Genomic DNA, 21086 nt, shown 5'->3' on the forward strand with positions numbered 1-21086 from the left:
AATTTAATCATTCCATCCACTGTAGTATAGAAGCACATAGTAAATAAACCGAAATGGCCATTGTCAAATAAACTTAAATGTTCGGGCTACCAGATTAAAATTTTGGTAGCCCAATGGGCTACCAATAAATTTGCAGATTTCTGAAACCCTGATCATGGAACTTTTTTTAGTAAATTTTATTTTGGAAGAACAATACAAATTATGCAGAGAAAACAGGTGTCTAGCTGTCTGGTAGTAGCAAATCCTCAGGGGATTTTCTAGCAGTCCGGTAATCAATTTCTTATTGAAAAAGTAATGATTTAATATAATTTTACCTGCTATTTACTTAAGATATTAATACCTTTAGACAAAGAGCTATAAATATGAATAGATCAGCAACTTGAAAGGCATATAGAGCAAATCTCGCCAATATCACATGGGAACTGAATGAGATCTTGTTTTACCAGTGTATGATATAGACAGCAGAAGGATAAAAATTTGTGTTGTGAAAAACTTTCTAGCAGATCATTTGTTTATAATGGTAATGGTGTTTTTTTAATGTTATTAGTATTTTCTACATGAGGAAGGAATGATGTTATGATTGGAAGTCTGAGAAATCAACAGTAACTGTTGTCGTTTGAAAATTGGACCCAATTCGGTTTATTACGTGCTGGCCATTTCACCAGTGTAATATTTAGCGTCTGTTGATTTGATCACAAGTGATCGAGACAGTAAACGCTTCAGTAAGAAAACTTGGTGATCCACGCTTACACGAGATTATCTCCTATTGCCATTCTGTGTAGTTTGTACTTTTTTGCTTTAGATCTGTTGGTAGTGGCTAGGGGTCGGGTAACGGTGGGAAATACAGGAAATTCTTGGGAAATTCTGAGAAATATGGTTCAGACCAATATATTTTATTCTTTAGATAAGTTATACTCCCTAGATTATTTTCATAATCCCTTCATACCAATCCATTTGTGTAAATAACATTAAAGTGAGAAGTCAGTGACAATACACTCAGTTGGTAGGGATCAGTGACAAAAATACACTATGCATCAGGCACTGATGTTGATCATATCACACGTTGCAAACTACTTAATAGCACCTGTTTGTATTATTTCAGTAAATCATTACAAACGTAAATATTTTTCATTGAAGAACTTTTAACTAGCTATGATTAATGTCTTATAATGCTTAAATTAATGCTTGTTTTAGCGCATATATATATTTTCTTAACAACTGGTTCATGCATTGTTGACATCTATACATACATGTTGTAATGCCTAAGAATATTGAACCTCTTTGAGCATTTCAAATCAGTCTTGACAGTCTGCCAGGTTGAACATGAGTCCCTCTAGAAAACACCTCTCAGTCTGTTTTAACTTTTTTATGGAACTGTCTATTTAGCAAGTAAATAAGTAAGATTTATTTAAAGTCTGCAATAGATTTGAACAATACAACTTAAGCTCATAGGAGTTTTTTTTATGTAATGTAAATGTACAACATAAAAAAGCAGCAGTGTAGGAAGATGTATAAATTATCTAGCAAGGACAAGTAGGTGCATTAAGGTGTATAAAACTTATGGCAAATAAAAATAAGATACAGAATATTTTAAATCAAGCACTTAAAAGCAGAACATGAAAACTAACATTAACTGAGCTTAGGTACAAAGCTATGGACAATTGGACATAAAACAGCACATAAGAAACATTGAATTATAGTAAATAGAATAGATATGTACATGTACATTGCAAAGCATTCAACATAGCATATGACATGGTGCTGCAGCATCCATTGGGTAATCCTTCACAAGATTAGTGTGTCATTATGCTTGGTCAAGGTTGAGTGTTGAAGATTTCCTAAAAACAGACAGAAATTTCTATTTATAATACCAGATAAATAGATAAAAACATCATTGAAATTAATTAACAACAAGGCAATGAATGTTACTAAGATATATAATATGTATGATTTTTTGTTTGCTATTAATATAACCACTTGCAAAAATTTCACAAATATGAAATATTAAACTGGTTGTTATTGTGGATGCCAACAAACACTTATCTTTGTTTTCCTAAAAGCACAGTAAAGTATATTTTAAAAAAACAACAACAAACAAGAGCTGTCACTAATGGTGACAAATGCCCCCGCAGCGCCTTGACCTTTGACCTGGTGGCCTTGACCTTTGACCTGGTGGCCCCTAAGTCAATAGGGGTCGTGTACTCAGTAAGTACTATTAGCATGTTAAGTCTGAAGGTTCTGGGTGCAGTGGTTTGCGAGTAAAGTGCCTTCATGCAAAAAGTTAACATTGGCCCCTGTGACCTTGACCTTTGACCTGGTGAGTAGTGCCTTCATGCAATAAGTTGACGTTGTGACGAACGAACTAACGAACGGACAGTTAAAAACTTATATGCCTCCCTTCGGGTGCATAAAAATACGAACCTGCATCATCTTTAGCAAAGATATTACTATTCTTTTCGGCATGACAGTAAGTGCAGTACTGGTTCGAGTCGTAAATTCGGCCACTTTTTCATAAATATTTCGTTCTTTATACAATTGATTTGTACAAAATTTCTACCATATGTGCTTTAATACAAGCAACATTGATTGTTATCATTAACGGCTGGTAAAAGTATGGTAAACAATAAACCCGCGCTTAAAATAACGGATAGGTTTAGTCACCATATTTTACATTCTAGAGGTTGTAAGTATTTGGCCTCTTTTAAAAAATAAAGTTGGTTATATTTTCAACATCGTCTTGGAAATAAATCGATGCTACAGCCAAAATCGTACTTTTTTTAACAAACTGAAATCAATTTGCAGTAGCATACCTCAGGCCTCTACAAATTAAAAAGTTGTTCATCGGATTTGTCGCTCGTATATTTTCAGAAACACACAAAAAAATAATTATTTTTTTTGTTTTTGGCTTGCGCTCGCCCCATTGAAAAAAATCAAGCCAGAATTTTTTGGTGCGCTACTTTTTACGGACGTAAAAGTGTATAAATGCTTATAAATTCCAGTCCCAGATTGTACTCAAATGGATTTTAATCAAAATAAATACATAATACGCACACATCGTGTATAATATATCATATAACAGAGCTATTGGTCATTATATAAAACTTAAACAAAAATGACCTCCCAGTTATGATCAGAAATTGATTGTTGGGAGTATCCCCGTAGATGTAGATAGATAACACTTATATTTAGTTGCGTTAAAGTTATTTCCCCTTTATGCAGTTACGCCATTTTCTTCAAATGTTTACCAAATTACATGCTACAAAAATTGATTTATTTCATTGAAAACTGGATGAGGAAAAAAATACTAATTTATTTGATAACATCAGTCTTCATTATTTTGGTACGGGTAAATACTTACTGATGCATGTCACGTATCTGTTGTCTGTTTTTTCCTGTCCAAATGATTTGCATATGAAAGTTGGTGGGGTAAGGTATTTACATTACGAGTTGTTTTCGACCAGTTTCGATTTTCAAATTTTCAAATCATTTAATAGACTAATGTTAATGCATGTTAATTTCCATTTCAGACCTTAATTGAGACTTTGTTTCAACAAATTTAATATGTTATGGAAGTTTAAAGTTAGAAAAAGAGCTGTTCATAAGACATCATGCTCGACTTTTCTGAATCAGAGCTTTGTCAGTAAAAAGGGCATAATAGTGAGAAGTTTGAAAGTAACAGAGCTATTGGTCATTATATAAAACTTAAACAAAAAAAGGGACATAACTCTGTCTAAATTCAGAGTTATGAGTATTGTTTCTCCTGGTGTAGACTTTGACAGTAAAGAACTATTCTAAGTTTCAAATCAAAAGCTTTAATAGATCTAGTAACACTTACAGAGATATTTGATGTATCAAAAACTTTGTAAAGTCAGTTAAAAATGCTACATTTGCATAGCAGTAAATATTCAAGTCACATGTATGTGATAAGTAAGAAATGACGCCAACGTGAAAAAACAACTTAGACATGGAAATTCTATGACGTTAAGGGACTATATATTCATTTACTTTGTTTTAAACGGGTTTTATGCTAATTAGTGCAGCCATGTTCTTTTCATGTTATAAAGTTTAGATTTGAATTAACCCTTACTGCGTCTCAGCATAAACGAGCGCGTGACCTGCAAGACAAGATATTTGCTACTTAGAGTACACAACTTTAGGGAAGGACAACTTTTTCAACTCGCCTCAACTTGTTGTTTTTTGCCGATTTTGTGACTTGCACAAGTGCATGTGATGACACAGATGCGTTCTGAAGCATCTGGCTCGGAAAAAAAACAACTTTAAAGTGGGTGGCCGAATATTTATGACCTGGCCGAATTTACGACTCAAACCAGTACATTCTTTTTGAGTCTGATTTCAACTCCAACCAAGGAAATTCACGTAACCATTTTTCATTGAAGTTACGTTGTTTCATAACAGATTTGCAGTCAGAACTAGGTTTTGATTTTGATTTTTTTTTGCAACAGACTCAGTGCATTCAGACTCGTCATTACGTTTGCGTTTATTCTTGTCTGGCGTATTGAAGGTTTGTCACGGTGTATTGATTTTGTCGTCCTTTAAAAATATCGGAAGTCCTTTGTACACCACTAACTTTGTGTATTGGCGTACAGATCATAATTTTGGCGTATTTTACGCCAGGACACCGCTTTATGGAAGCCCTGGAAATTAGTTGTTTTAACATCAGCCAAGGAGCCCAAACACACTACAGAAATTTCACACTATTTTAACAGCCTACACAAAGATTAACAATTTACTCTGGAATCAAGTGATTCACAACTGTTACTATTGTTTCTGGACATACATGTAAAAAAAATGGAGAAATAGAGACAAATATTTTTGAATAGCACTAGTGCAAGATAATGATGTAGCAAGAAGAACGCTAGTTGTTTGTTGACTTGATTGTGGAAATGAAGTATTTGTTACGTAATTCGCAGCTTTTTTTTTGATAGGATTGGCACAGGAGAGTTATTTTCACAGACATGTTAACTGAAGGTAATCATTTTATTGTTCGCATGTACAAACATTAATTGGAAAGAGAGCTTTACTGATGTGAACTATATTTTTGGTGGGTCTGTAGTTCTTTTGGGTTGAAGACAAATTGTTCTTGCATACCAGACGGGGATTTCCGGTATTTATACCAGTGCTTGAAAAATCCGTCTTTCACTCTGGTTGTAAAATGACTCTCATGCTGTAAATGACATATTACAAACTGCATATATATAGAAGATTTACGTAGTAATTTATATTTTATTTCAAAAAAGAAACAGAATAAAAATCCAATACCTTGATAGTTCCTCTTTGTTCCTTATAGTAAATTTATCGATTCAAAAAATGTTGTTATATCAAAAATTCATAACGTCTCGTTGCAACTGATAAAACAAAACCAGAACTAAATATTGTTATTTGTCTATGAAAACATCATGACATCTTTCCTGTTTACAGATGTAGGTTTCCCACCCTTCAGCCTTCGTAATTAGATTTACTACACATCTTGACTCAAAACTGTGTTTTATTCGCCAACACAGCACTCAAAACTAAAATCTGTTTCCTAAATTTGGAATGAAAATTAAAGAGGCATATTCAACTGATGAACAAGAGTCTGTTGTGGGCATATTCAATTTACTCTTTTTGGTGACAGACATGTTTTGCATTATATTGTAGGTATTATTGAAAAGATTGTGGAGTATCATCAGTATGGATACAGCTACAGGCTTATACACTACCTGCTGGAATGTCGTCATAACTGTAGAATAAGGTACATACACCATGAAATATATATAATTTTTGTGCCCTCCATCCCCCACACCACCCCTCAATCATAAACAGTGAGGGCACATAGATTTGGTCTTGTCTGACCAAAGTTCGTGACACGCCTAGCTCAAAAAGTATTTAATATAAATTGATAAAACCTTGCATGAGTTTTTATCATGATTGGATAACATGTAAGGTTTTGCACACTGATCTTAAAACTGACTTTAAGTAACCATGATTGTGAGCTACTGGCCTACCGTCTTAATAGTTTAGCATCAGTTTGCCATTTGAAACGTGGCTCATATTACTCAGGTTAGTGATCCAGGGTCACCATGACCCTCCTGTGATATACATCTCTTGCTTAAAATTTTTCTGATGCCTTTTCAGTTTCAGTTATCTTCAACGGAAAATCATACCAGCCTTGAGTCTTAGAAGAAGAGGACCTTTGACCGTTGACTTTAACGATGTCATTGAAAAGGCCCTGGTAAGTTTTTTTTTATTGCATTGATAAGTGTGTTAAATACTTCGTGAGTTTCACTTACCCAAAGATATTTCTGTAACAGGTATCTCATCACTGTGAAAAGACAAAACTTGAGCATGTATTTGGATGAGAATGCTTTGACTTACTTAAAAATGCAACAAAACCTTAACATTTTATATTTATCATTTGTAAGTAGTGAGTTATTATAGTGTGTAAAGAAAAATGCATGTTAATAATTTATCAGGAATATATGCGATAAAGGTAAATTTGATTTAACAGCGCTTTGTAAAACAATGATCTTAAGCTCTGTAGAGCTTTTGATCGACCCTATTTTAATAACAGTTAAAAACAAATTATTACCCCCAGCAATTTGCCGGTATTCATTTACAGCTGGGCCGACGACTGAGGCAATTGTGAGAAAGTGCCTTGCCCAAAGACACCGTAATGGGAATAGGCAAGAATCTAACCTGGGGTCTTGACCTCTGTAGTAAAGAGTCTTAGCCCTCTCGACCATGCGGTAGTGAAAGGCTTGAATTGGTTTGAATATTAAACTAAATATTGGTTTAAATTTCTGTTTGATTTAGAGTTTATTGCCAGATACTTTTTACTGCTGCTTAAACTACACAAAGTTATTTCTTGTTTATTTCTTTGTAACATTTAATAATTCTCACTATATCAGAATTTCTAATTTCAGCATGAAATTAGCAATGGTGTAGCTGGGGCTGAGCAGTTAAGAAGAGTATTCAGAACAAAGTACAATGTTAGAATTACAAGGTAAGTGCTTATATGTCTTGACAGACTATATTTCAAGTTTACACATGTTCAGTATTTGAAAGCTGTTTGGCATTTCACTTGTTGGTACCTGGACATGCTAGTATTGGCAAAGGCAGTGTCTCACATATGTATAGAAATGCCAAAAATCTGATATTTTATTAAGTGGAACATTTGATAAGCAACTATGCATTGGCAGAACAAAGATTCCTTTCCATTTAATACGCATCAAGTAGATAAGAAAAATTCTGTAAATATAAGATTGTTTCATATCCATTGGCTCATTTAACTATATATGATATCCTAGTCAGAAAAGTGAATGTGGCTAAATTTAGCTACTGTTTGTATAATCATTAAAGCAACTTCATGTTATATACCATCTTTGATTAAAATGGCAGACATCCGATTGCTCTGAAATGTATACATTTTTTCCTTAGAGCATTCAGCCGTGATTTAGTGCAGCTTTTAGATTATGAAGGAGTTAGGAGAAGGAAACGTCATCGTTTAAGGAGGAGACAGTATAGATCACAGGTACACACTTCCTGTTTTAATGAAGGTGTGCAGCTTTTATAAATACCCCATAAGCAAAGTATTATAGCTTTTAAAAAAGGTAGTCTGATGCAGTGAGATGGTCATTCCTTTCGAACCTTGAAGGTTTTAGAAATCATTAATTTTCATTGGAAGTTTTATAAATGAAATGCTGTGCATGTATTACGATAAACTTGAGCAGGAATATTGTCTGTACAAGTAAGTCATTAGTAGTTACAGGAAGGGAGATGTTTGAGTGATTTCAAAATGAATATTTTGTACAAATATTGAGATCTTAAATCTGTAAATGATGGAGAATTTATACATTGACAGGGTCCCAACTATGTGTGGCATCTTGGTAAGAAAGAGTTTTCAAATTTATCCTAAATTCGTAATGTAGACAAGTTTCTAGCTTGACTTTTCAGAGAAAAAGTAGAGCTTTTGCACTCGCCCCGGAGTCGGCGTCGGCGTTGGTTAAAGTTTTTGATAAAGTCAAATATATCTGTTACTGTCAAAGCTGCTGATTTGAAACTTAAAATAGTTATTTACTATCAAAGTCTACACCACTACACAGGAGACACAATTCCCATAACTCTGATTTGAATTTGGACAGAGTTATGCCCCTTTTTAATTTTTTTTTTTTACTGGCAAATCTCTATTTCAGTCAGGCACTGAGAAAAGTCGAGCGTGCTGTCTTATGGACAGCTCTTGCTTGCTTGGCGGTGTACATATCAAATTATTAAAGCATATTTTAGACAAATCTCTCAATGTGAGCATTTCTTCACAATACAGAATATGTGTCAAAGGCTGTGAAAATATACCTTTTTGAGGGGAAATCACATCTTTAGGTTTCTTTAGTTTTAACTTATCCTGTTTGATATGTAACTCAGAAACATTATAAATGGTATAATTTCACAAAATCAGGAATCTTCATTTTGCATGTTCATGTTCTTCATTTTAAAATATTTACTTTATGTTATATATTCATCCCAATAGCCATTAGAATGTTACTTTTTTGCCTTAGTAATATTAAAATCACCCTTACGCCATTTGTATGCAAAATTGAATATTGACAGTTGGGTTAACAGTTGTTACTATATATTGACTGTTTTTGTTTTATTACTGTACAATTGCCAGTACTTTAAGCTGAATATTGTATTGTCAACTAAAGAAGGAAATGTCAAGCAATATGTTTGGCGAATGAAAAGTTTCCAACTTAATACTAGTTATACTAATGTTTTTCCCAAGGTAAAAGTTGCAAATATATTTATATTGGGCCTACAAAAACAATTTTTCCATGGATAAAACATCAGAATCAAAAGTTTGTATGGAATGTTTGCATGCACTTGACAGAAAAGTTTGCATACAGATTAGCAAATTTTCTCCACTTTGCCAATGCAAAGCATATATGAAAAAAGACCCTAGGTGCTGTGTAGTCAGCATTAGAAACAGTGATTTACATAATTATGGTTTTCTAACTAATACTTTCAGATGGGTATGACAAGTTATCTCCTTATGGCATTGCAATTCATGGCTGTATTGATGGGTAATTTATGCTACTTATATTAATGTATGTTGTGTTGATTTGTATATTAATTATGTAATAGAAAGAGCTTAGAAACTCGAAGGTAAATGATTCGTACGAGGGGGCATAGCCCTCGAGTATAAATTGTTTACCCGAGAGTTTTAATGTTCTTTCTGTTTTGTATCATAACCATCCATATATGGTAGTTCAGTAGGCGTTCCACATTGCCATATACAGCCGTCCAGTGAGTACCTAAAATCCTTGTTTTACAAATATGTAAAGCTCAGGTAAAATAAACAAATGCTAGCGCAGAAAGTCAGTAAAATGCACGTCACTGTCTGCTGTTAGAGACACGCCCATACACGCTGGCATACTTTCCAATCCATCAGTGCGGTAACTAGTGTGCGGGTATTTAATACCTGCACACTTTTAGTTATCGCACCCTGCGCTCAGTGTATACGATTTACCTGCACCAAATTTGTTAAGAAAAAAAACACTATGCTATGATACAACTACCAGTAATGATAATGCAAAGTTTAATTGTGTAACTGTTTACATGATCTCTTCTTAGCTCGACTTTTTTCGCCTTGGCATCGGTGTCGCCGTTGGTAAATGTTTTTGATAAAGTCAAATATCAGAATTACTATCAAAGCTATTGACTTGAAACATAAAATAGATATTTATGTCAAAGTCTACACCATGAGAAACATTCCCCATAACTCTGATTTTATTTTGACAGAGTCATGTCCTCATTTTTAACTTAGAATTTTTTGGTTTAAGTTTTTGATAAATATCTGTGTTCCTCAAAGTTTTGAAGACTTGAAAGTTAAAATATTTATTTACTATCAAAGTCTAGGGCAGGAAAAACAATTCCAATAACTCTGTTCTGAATTTTGACAGAGTTAAATTCCTTTTTTACTTAGATTTTTTTGGTTAAAGTTTTTACTGGCAAAATTCAATAGTCAAGCACTGAGAAACTTTGAGTGTCCTGTCTTATGGACAGCTGTCATATGATTCTTTCTGTGAAGAAAACCGTTATGATTTATTAATGTCTCATATGTACATGGCATAAAAGACAGATACATATAAAACATACATCAATGCACATTCATTCAACATTGAATTACGGGAGACACAGCAATGAAAATACTATGACTGTATACCGTAATATATCCCATTAACACTGTTTAAGGCTCATAAAATCAAAGAAGCACCATGAATTAGCTGACTAGCTAAAAGGGGGAATAGTACAACTACTGTTCACTGAAACCCGACCCACTGAAACTATTGTTCACTGAAACCCGACCTACTGAAACTATTGTTCACTGAAACCTGACCCACTGAAACTATTGTTCACTGAAACCCGACCCACTCAACACCATGATCAACATGGGTCGTCCATCTATCCTGAACTTTATAACAGAACAAAAATTATCCCAACCTTGACCCTGCCCACCAATTTTTATAATCGAAGGTCAAAACTCTTGTGTTATAAATCAGAAAATAGTGAAATTAAAGGGATCACCTTGCTCCTGACCTAGCACCACTGACCTTACAAACTTTTAATATAACCAACATCTAGTAACTACAGAACAATGCTTATGTTGTAGCAGAAATTACAGATGAATAATTCACCTAGCCAATTAACAGTGTATAATGGTTCATGGACTGTGAATGATTAAAATTTTGTGTTAACAGTTTACATGTTATAGTCTTACTCAGTTACAAATCAGATCTATGCAAACAAATTTATAGCATATTAAATGCTATACAATGGATTTTTTTAAACAGGTTCAGCAGGAAAGTGATCTGGTTAAAAGCTGGAGTAACAAACCGAAGACCAGAAGTGGTGGCAACATATTTCTTACAATCTGTTGAAAATGAAAGAGGTGAGAATGCTACAGAATGTCATTTTCTTCAGATGTATCAATAATTTCTTTATTTTCTCTAGGGCTGTTGTGGCCCTCCATTTTCTAAATGACAATCAGTTAATTTCAGTTAAAGTTTTACTAATAACATGTGTTATGTGATACGAATAAGATAGAAATATCCGTCTCGAGGCCACATGCACATTTGGCAGTAATGAGGCTTGTTGAATTACTGCCAATGCGCAGGTGGCCGAGGGACGGATATTTCCATCCGATTCATAAACACACTGCTTATATTTTTCTTGCATATGGTATACATGTTAGCATTTTATTCTGGCATATTTTTTGTCGTGCATACCGTATTTTACAAAAGGCAGAAATACTTTCTTTTTAGCACTCTTTCTTCAATTAGATAACGAACACAAAGTGCGGGAAATTAATGTCCGTAAGCAGTAGTGAGGTCATGATGTTTTGCGTTATGCACAATAACAAAGTTCCACTTTAGTTTTATCGTTTGTGATGTAACGTAATGTTATTACGGTAAACTAACATATTTTGAATCGAGATATACACTATAAGGAACAAAGAGAAATTATCAAGGTAACTGCTTTTCTGGTATATTACATTAACAATATATTATCAGTGCATGAACCACTAGTAGTCATTAACAGCACGGCTTAGGTAAATCACCGGAAACACCTGTGCAGTGTGCAAGAAAAATGTGTATTGATAATGACTGAAAATATTTCAGGTTTTCCATCAAGGGTACGTGGAGACCATGGGACTGAGAATGTGGCTGTTTGCAATATACAGAGGCAAATACTGGGCGCTGACAAAGCCTTCATATATGGGAAGTCCACATCTAATCAGGTTTTTGGCCATTTTTGAACTACATACCTTACAACTGAGAGTAATTGTATTTTATCCTTCTTATACCCCCTGCCCCCTTTCAGAAAAGGTGGGTTTATTGTTTTGCAGATGTTGGTCAGATGGTCAGTCTGTAGACAAATCCATTTCTGGATGGTTACTTAAGTTTGCTATGGCCTAAGATCATGAAAGTTCGTAGCGAAATTGGTCATGACCGGCAGATAACCACTGTTGATTGGAAGTCAGTCTGTCAAAGGTCAAGGTCACAGTGACCAAGAACAGTTAAACAGTTTTCGGATGGTAACTTGAGAAGGCTTGGGCCTTGGATCATGAAAGTTAGATAGATAGAAAATTTATTCGTGTAAATATATACACTCAGTTCCAAAAGAAGGCACTTAGTTTTCTGTTATTTTTTCGCGGTTCTTTTCATGAAAACTTATAATGTTTGATACCAAAATTTAAATCAGTTCGTAAACAAATTGGTGTGCATTTTAGATTTTGAGTTGCAGTTGCTTCAATAACAAATATACCTGAGAGTTAGTGTATGAAAAAATGAAACAAAAATGTCGGGGAAATTTTTTGAAATATTTAACCTTAAAAGGTGCACACTTTCTTTTGGAACTGAGTATACATCACATTGACATAATTATCACACACAATTTATAAAGCACATACTTTAACACACTTTGGATATCACAGACATTATTGGTGACTAGTGCACAATTATGATATATATATAGACACAGGATAACCAGTAAAAGCCTTGTGGCTTATTTCCAACAGGGTCGTTGAACATATTGTCATAATGGACAAGAGTATTTAAATAATACAAATAATAATAATAGATACAGTTTATATAGAATTAGTGCACAATTAGGTTGTCAGTACAAATATTACACAAACAATGTTATCACAATAAAAGTCATTTTATCAGTTGATAGAGAGGTTGGTCAAGACCAGCAAATGACCTCTATTGATTTTGAGATCAGTAGGTCAAAGGTCAAGGTCACAGTGACTCAGAATAGTAAAATGGTTTCCGGATGGTAACTTCAGAATGCTTGGGTCTACGATCATAATTTTTTGTACACAGGTGTATCATCCTGAAATGCAGGTCAAGTTCAACTTTGCGTCAGTAGGTCAGAGGTCAAGGTCACACTGACTCAGAATAGTTAAATGGCTTCTGGATGATAACTTGAGAACGTTTGGGTATAGAATCATAACTTTTTGTACAAGGGTATAACATGATAAAACAAAGGCAAAATTTCATTTTGAGATTAATAGGTCAAAGGTCAAGGTGACAATGACACAAAATAGTTAGACGGTTTCTGGATGATAACTTGAGAATGCTTGAGCCTATGAAATTTGATAGGCAGGTTGGTTATGACCAGCAAATGACCCCTTTTGATTTTTGCAGTCAAAGGGTCACAGGTCAAGGTCACAGTGATATATAAAACGGTTTTCGGACAATAATTTAAAAACAATTTGGAATAGGATAACAAAACTTATTAGGGAGGTTGGTCATGACCAGCAGATGACTCTTATTGATTACAAGTTTCAAAGGTCAGAGTGACCTGGAACATTGATACCTTTTCTGGACAATAACTTGAGAAAGATTAGGTCAAGGGTCATGAAACTTTATAGGGATGTTGATCATGACTAGCTGATGGCTACACATTTTTAACTACCTATACATTGGCTGCTATCAAAATATAGGCTAACATAGAAGAAACCTAACCTTTAATAGCCTCGATAGCCTTGGCCGCGTCATACCAAAGATGTAAAAAATTGTACCAGTACCTCCCTTGCTTGGTGTTTAGCATTTAAAGGGACACTGGCCTCTTCTCTCATACCCTCGTTGCGATGAATTCCATCAGGAATGAGGTGTAGAGAGTGATTCATATAAGTTTTAAAACTTCCTTCACAATTGACCTAAAATAAATTCTGTATAAACTAAACCTAACTTTGTACCATTATGTTTACAAACATACTTGAAGCCTTGTACACAGGTGTTTAGGGTCAATGAGCCTCGTTTTTCTTTTTCAGCGCATTGAACGTTGGTGGGGGTACTTAAGACAATGTCGAAGTGACTTCTGGATTCACAAACTAAAGGTAGTCTTTGCTTTACTTATGACTTATTTTTACCTTAATCAAAGCTCATATATATCTATATGTATATTCCCCATCCAACCCCCAAATTCATTTGTAATAAACATGTCGTGTTACCGTATAGTGGGTTAATTCTGTGGGTTTTTGTACCCCCCGACCAGCGGTGTTACATTTCATGAAAATGTCTTTCAAAATGAATTACTGGTACTATACATACAGTATTTATTTTTAACTCTGAATTTTTATTATGCACAGTAATGAAAATACCTAGATTTAAACTGAATCAGCTGCACCAACTTCACTTTCCAAGATTCCTACCTAGATAATGCCGCCAAGACATAACTGATGAGAACGATATGCAATAATGACGTAGTAAATGTGGTAGCTATGTCCCATGCACAGAATTTACTTCCGGTTAATGCAAACCGCAAAAAGAAATTCCTGCTTTTCTCAAAGGTTGCAGAAATAAAAAAAATGCAGAAATAAACTAGGCCCATTTAAGGACAAAACAGCAGAATTTTTTGACTGCAGAATAAACCCGCTATACGGTATCATTTAGTGGTGCAGTGGAAAATGTTTTTCTGTTTATAAATTACTGTAGGACTTTACTCCTTATACTGCAAAAAGAAACTAATGTTACACTCATTACCCATGCTTCTAGCTAAAAGGTTAAGGTTACACTTAGAGGTCACCAATCTTGTCAGTGCCATAACTTCTGATGAGGGGAATCTTCAATTCCTCAATGATCAAGGTTACGCTTTTGAGGTCTCAGGTCAGAATTGGGCCGGTTATAACTTCAAATGGCATGGCATAATTGTTCAACATCATGAGATGGCATGTTGTGCACAAGACCCATGCACTTTGCTCAAAGGTACACTTAAAAAAGTAAAGATCAGAATTTGGTCTGTCTTGGCATAAACTTCATCATATTGGGAATATAAAATAACTTTGCAAAATTGTTTACCAGGATAAAATGGCATATTGCAAGCAAGACCCATTCTCCCTTGCTAAAATATTAAGGTCACAATTACAGGTAAAAGTTTATAATTTGGCCTGTGCAGTCTTAACTGCATCAGTTATGAGGGAATTTAAAATTACTTGGCACAGTTGTCCTAGACTAGGATGATATGTTGTGCACAACAGCCATGTTTACTCTTTGGTCAGGGTCACACTTAGAGGACAAATATAAGGATTTTGCCTGTCTAAAACATAACTTCCAGTCATGTAGGGAAATTAAAATATTTTGGTACTTATTTACCTACATGTTTATACCACTTTCAGTGCAGTTCTCAGTGCTTTATCTTCTTCATGTTTCAACTGTAAGTAGGCTCGACATGTTGCCCTTAGACATCTTGTTTTAAGAACTGCTTCAGATTTCTTATACTTTCTATATTTCTTGTAGATCCTTGAAAGTGAAGGTTGGATAGTAAAGGAAAATATGCTTCACAGGTAATGTCTGATTATGCTGTTGTTACATAATAAGGTTGTTTGGTATCCTAATACTAGAGTTTTATGCGACACTGCAGTTTTTAGGTCACCTGTCACAAAGTGACAAGGTGAGCTATTGTGACCGCTTGATGTCCGTCGTCAGTCTTCCGTCATGCGTCAACAATTTCTAAAAAAATCTTCTTCTTGAAAACCACTGGGCAGAATTACACCAAACTTCACAGGAATGATCCTTGGGCGGCCCTCTTTCAAAATTGTTCAAAGAATTGAATTCCATGCAGAACTCTGGTTGCCATGGCAACCGAAAGGAAAAACTTTAAAAATCTTCTTCTCAAAAACCAGATGCCCTAGAGCTTAGATATTTGGTGTGAAGCATTGCCTAGTGGACCTCTACCAAATTTGTTCAAATCATGGCCCCGGGGTCAAAATTGACCCCGCCCCAGAGGTCACTTGATTTTACAGAGGAAAATCTTAAAAAATCTTCTCAAAAACCAGAAGCCCTAGAGCTTAGATATTTGACCTGTAGCATTGCCTAGTGGAACTCTACTAAAATTGTTCAAATCATGACCCAAGGGTCAAAATTGACCCCGCCCCAGGGGTCATGATCTTACATAGGAAAATCTTCAAAAAAAATTTGAAAAATAAACCAGAAGGCCTAGAGCTTAGATATTTCACATGTAGCATTGCCTAGTAGACTTCTACAAAATTTGTTCAAATCATGACCCCATGGTCAAAATTGACCCCGCCCCATGGGGTTACTTGATTGTAAATAGAAAAATCTTCAATTTTCTTAAAATAAACCAAAAGGCCTAGAACTTAGATATTTGACATGTAGCATTGCCTAGTGGACCTCTACAAAATTTGTTCAAATCTTGACCCCCCATGGTCAAATTGACCCAGCCCCAGGGGTTACTTAATTGTACATAGGGAAATCTTCATAAATTTGCTAAAAAATAAACCAGAAGGCCTAGATCTTAGATACATTACATGTATTTGATATGTAACATTGCCTAGTAGACTTCTACAAACATTGTTCAAATCATGACCCCCAGGGTAAAATTGGCCCCCCGCAGGGGTTACTTGATTGTACATCAGAAAATCTTCCAAAAAATTTCTAAAAATCATCAGTTTGACATTTGAAACATGTAGCTCATATTACTCAGGTGAGCGATCCAGGGTCATCTTGACCCTCTTGTTATGCTCTCAAGATCCTTTTCTTCAAATGAAACAGCCACAATTGGAGTAAAAGAGATATGTAGTTCTTACACAATGTCACCTTTGTATTTTAAAATCAGTGATATTTTCAGTTTCAATTTTATGCATCTGGAAGCAAACCATCAAAAAGAAAGGGTTTACCTGTATTCATTTCATATAAAACATGCTTGAAATAAAACAAATTTTCAAGCTCATGGAATTACCTGAATCCCCAGATCTTACACATGCACAGTATTGGTTATTGGATTGGCAAATTAATTTGTATACCGTACCTCAATGATTAATTTCAGACTGAGTTTGCAGTTTGTTTTACTTCCTGTGATTTCAAAGGAGTTAGAGAACCTTCGTGTCTCCTGGAATACTCACTCCATACGAAGGCAACGACTTGGGGACACGATTCCAGGGATTCCTGATGTTCTTCACACCCACCCTGAAATAACCGGTAATTCACTTCTGGTATATATTTTCTGTTCACAAAATCATTTTGACCGTGATAGTCTTTGCAGGAGTTTTGGTCAATTAAAGAAATGTGGTTAATGCGTGTCAAAGGATATCATTGGGAATGCAATATCCACTGTAAAATATATTGTTGCACACATACATGCTTTTGTTAAGTAACAAGAGGGTCATTGACACTTAAACGCTCACCTGTGTACAAGGCTTATAGTGTGTTTGTATACAGAGTTAGGTTTCTTCTATGTTAGCCTATATTATATACGTGTCACACACACTTTTAAACCTAGGGCAATCTTCTTATTGTCGTTCGCGACTACACTGTGAGACCAGTAGCCTCGATGAAACTTGTGCTTTGCTGCAGATCCTCAATGTCTCCATACAGTTTCTGGTGGATTGATGTATCTATCGGCAAAGTCGCAGCTTGCTCCTGGTCATGCCTTTTACATCTCTGAAGTATATGCTTGGCAGTCTGATCTTCTTCACCACATGGACAAGTTGGCGCACGCTTAAACACTGATCACAATACCTCACCATGTGCACTTTGTGCTCAGGTGAGCTAAAAATTGTGGAATTGTTGATTTGCTTTTCGAACATCATTATTAGCTCGACTATTCGAAGAATAGTCTAGCTATTCTACTCACCCTGGCGTCGGCGTCGGCGTCACACCTTGGTTAAGTTTTTGCATGCAAGTACATACAGCTATCATTTAAAGGCATATAGCTTTGAAACTTATTTATTCTTTTTCTAGGTCAATTACCAACCTCACTGGGTCAAGTTCCATAACTCTAACATGTATTTTGAGCAAATTATGCCCCCTTTTGGACTTAGAAAATTCTGGTTAAAGTTTTACATGCAAGTTACTATCTCCAAAACTAATGCAGATATTGAATTGAAACTTCACATGTGTCTTCGGGGTTATAAAACTAGTTGATAGCACCAAGTCCCATAACTCTGACCTTCATTTTGGCCAAATTATGCCCCCTTTTGTACTTAGAAAATTTTGGTTAAAGTTTTGCGTGCAAGTACATACAGCTATTACTAAAAGGCATATAGATTTGAAACTTATTTTTTCTTTTTCTAGATCAATTATCTACCTCACTGGGTCAAGTCCCATAACTCTGACATGTATTTTGGCCAAATTATGCCCCCTTTCGGACTTAGAAAATTCTGGTTAAAGTTTTGCGTGCAAGTACATACAGCTATTACTAAAAGGCATATTGATTTGAAACTTATTTTTTCTTTTTCTAGATCAATTACCTACCTCACTAGGTCAAGTCCCATAACTCTGACATGTATTTTGAGCTAATTATGCCCCCTTTTGGACTTAAAAATCCTGGTTAAAGTTTTACATGCAAGTTACTATCTCCAAAACTAATGCAGATATTAAATTGAAACTTCACATGTGTCTTCGGGGTTATAAAACTAGTTGATAGAATCAAGTCCCATAACTCTGACATGTATTTTGGGCAAATTATGCCCCCTTTTGGACTTAGAAAATCCTGGTTAAAGTTTTGCGTGCAAGTACATACAGCTATTACCAAAAGGCATATAGCTTTGAAACTTATTTATTCTTTTTCTAGGTCAGTTACCAACCTCACTGGGTCAAGTTCCATAACTTTTAACATGTATTTTGAGCAAATTATGCCCCCTTTTGGACTTAGAAAATTCTGGTTAAAGTTTTACATGCAAGTTACTATCTCCAGAACTAATGCAGATATGGAATTGAAACTTAACATGTTTCTTCGGGGTTATTAAACTAGTTGATAGCATCAAGTCCCATAACTCTGATATGCATTTTGGTCAAATTATGTCCCGTTTCGAACTTAAAACACTTTTGATATTTAACATTTTGGGTAATAATTTCCTGCTTTTGTGACAATATTTCGAATAGTCGAGCTTGGCTGTCTTACGGACAGCTCTTGTTTTTGGAATCCCAATCTCCGGCAGACAGCATATGCTGAAGTTGGGTTTCCTAGAAGAAAGTAGATATTACTAATTGAATTTGAAAACCATATTGAAGGTCAGACATTGTTATTAAATGCTGACTTTGGATTGGTTGATAAAAGTGCAAGATTCAATGAGACTTAAGCTGATTGGATAAAAAGGTTATGTTTACAATCATAAAATTTATGTCAAAATCAAGCAATATAATGTTTTCTGAGAAATTTGGAATATTCTGTCAGTGTCTGGCCAAATGGTTGACTTTACACTTCTGTATTTAGAATAGTAGGTGTCAGTGGGCATTCTGCCACTAAATGCCGTTCATGAAAGGGGTTGGTTTGTCTTAAAGAAAAATTTTGATAAAATTTGATCGGATAAGCCTAAATTAAATTGCAGTTTCTTTGTGTCTGAAATGCTGTCTTACCGATAGAATCACATTTTAATGGTCATTTTTCAATTTTGGGGCATGTGACAGGGTCATATCTTATAATGGATGTCTATGGAAAAAGTAATAGGCACTTTATAAATTACAGAAGTTTAAAGCAACACATATTAAACTGTGCTTTTTAAAATAATCACACATGCTTGGTTTGCCTTTGCTGCATGGTAATGTAAACCCTTTACTGTTACATAGTATGACATTGAATTTCGTGTTTTAACAGGTATGAAGGACTATATGCATCCAGCTAATCCTCTTGATATTAACCGCTTCATGGAGATACATGATGCAGATGACTATCTTAGAATTGATCAAGACTTCATAATGGTTGCTGAGGAAATTCTTACGGGGTTAGGAATGCCCAATCCGCAGGACTTGACTAGCTTTGAGGATGCTATAGACCTCTATAAAGTACTGTCCACTGCACTGGACAGCTACTGAGTCTTGGTAAAATGTGTTTGACCAAACAGACTTATGTGCCGAGTAATATTAATTCTGTTATGCCAAATCTGGTAGAGGTAAGAACAAACTGGGAACTTCCTATACTTTTAATATTGTACTATAACTAGTATATAAAAAAATATCAGCATTGTGAAAGTTTAGATGTGTTGTTCTGATCAGTATTGAACAGGATAATATATGTAGATCTACAGATTAAGAAATTTTTATGTCCAGTTTACTTACAAATAAGTATTACATGTATATCTTTAGAAAAGGAATGTGTTATTCTTCTTGAACGCAGTTTGTATGCGATAGCTAATATCTATGTTTATGGTATTAGAGATATGTGAAGAAAATAATGCTTACAGGGTTGTTATTTTTTATACATTGTGGTATATTTGTTTGTTAGTATCTTAACCATTACCCTGCTAAATTTCTATAATGAACTTGTCCATCTTTCAATTTTGATAGTACCTTTAACTGTTAAAAGGAGTGCTAAGCAAAATGATACTCACTGAATAGCGAACTGTGTAGTTTGATCAGGCTGATCATGATCTACAGTGGTCGCAAAAACAGAATCATTCGGGTCCAGCATGATAAGGGTAAAATACATTGTATTTTACATTTTGCATATTGTTCAAAAATGAAAATGAAATGCAAGATACGCATTTCTGATATGATCTGAAAATGAAGATATTATCGCAGCCAGTTTTATGTTTTTAGCTCACCTGATCCAAATGCTTGTGGCTTTTGTGACTGCTTGATGTCCGTCATTTCATGCGTCATCTGTCCATCAAAATTTTCTAAAACTATCCTACAGCCTTGAAATTTGGGTGACATAATTATACAGTTTTGCGCACTGACCTTAAAACTGACTTTCAGTGACCATGAATGTGAGCTACTGACCTACTTTCTTAATATTTTAGCACGAGTTTGACATTTGAAACTTGTAGCTCATATTACTCAGGTGAGCAATCCAGGGTCATCATTAACCTCTTGTTTTGGTTAAGATTTCATACACAACATTCTGACCATGGTTAATGAAGATAATAAGATCATTAAGAGGGCTCATAATTGTTTTTAAAAAAGACAAAACAGCAACCCGATTTTGAACCCAGTTTCAATTAGACCAAAGGATTTTATGAAGTTTAACTTTCTGAATCTCACTAACTTTCATGAAGATTTGGGTTCTGAAATGTTCTCAAGCTTCTTATAACATATGGCCTTAGTCCTAATGCTTGACCCCATAGCCAT

At 34.9% G+C, this 21086-nt stretch overlaps 1 protein-coding gene across 3 annotated transcripts; it reads left to right on the top strand.

Annotated features, from left to right (window-relative positions):
• The first annotated feature begins 1834 nt into the window (after window positions 1-1834).
• On the top strand, window positions 1835-19993 carry LOC123543857 (uncharacterized). Of its 3 annotated transcripts, XM_053520143.1 has the most exons (15): window positions 1835-3340; window positions 4947-4989; window positions 5659-5752; window positions 6136-6232; window positions 6924-7003; window positions 7438-7531; window positions 7862-7886; window positions 9020-9074; window positions 10845-10942; window positions 11673-11791; window positions 13832-13897; window positions 15297-15343; window positions 16846-16997; window positions 17373-17562; window positions 19615-19750. In XM_053520143.1, exons 1-14 carry the CDS (start codon window positions 3254-3256, stop codon window positions 17519-17521), a joined length of 1206 nt encoding a protein of 401 aa, XP_053376118.1. In that variant the 5' UTR covers window positions 1835-3253; the 3' UTR covers window positions 17522-17562; window positions 19615-19750. The 3 variants fall into 3 exon arrangements, with proteins under 3 accessions (XP_053376118.1, XP_053376112.1, XP_053376120.1); XM_053520137.1 differs by lacking the exon at window positions 17373-17562 and having other exon boundaries at window positions 2890-3340; window positions 19615-19993; XM_053520145.1 differs by lacking the exons at window positions 1835-3340; window positions 17373-17562 and having other exon boundaries at window positions 3741-4989; window positions 19615-19993.
• Window positions 19994-21086: the final 1093 nt, after the last annotated feature.

The sequence above is a fragment of the Mercenaria mercenaria genome, chromosome 1, assembly GCF_021730395.1.
Source record: "Mercenaria mercenaria strain notata chromosome 1, MADL_Memer_1, whole genome shotgun sequence".
In the NCBI taxonomy this organism is placed as follows: Eukaryota; Metazoa; Mollusca; class Bivalvia; order Venerida; family Veneridae; genus Mercenaria; species Mercenaria mercenaria.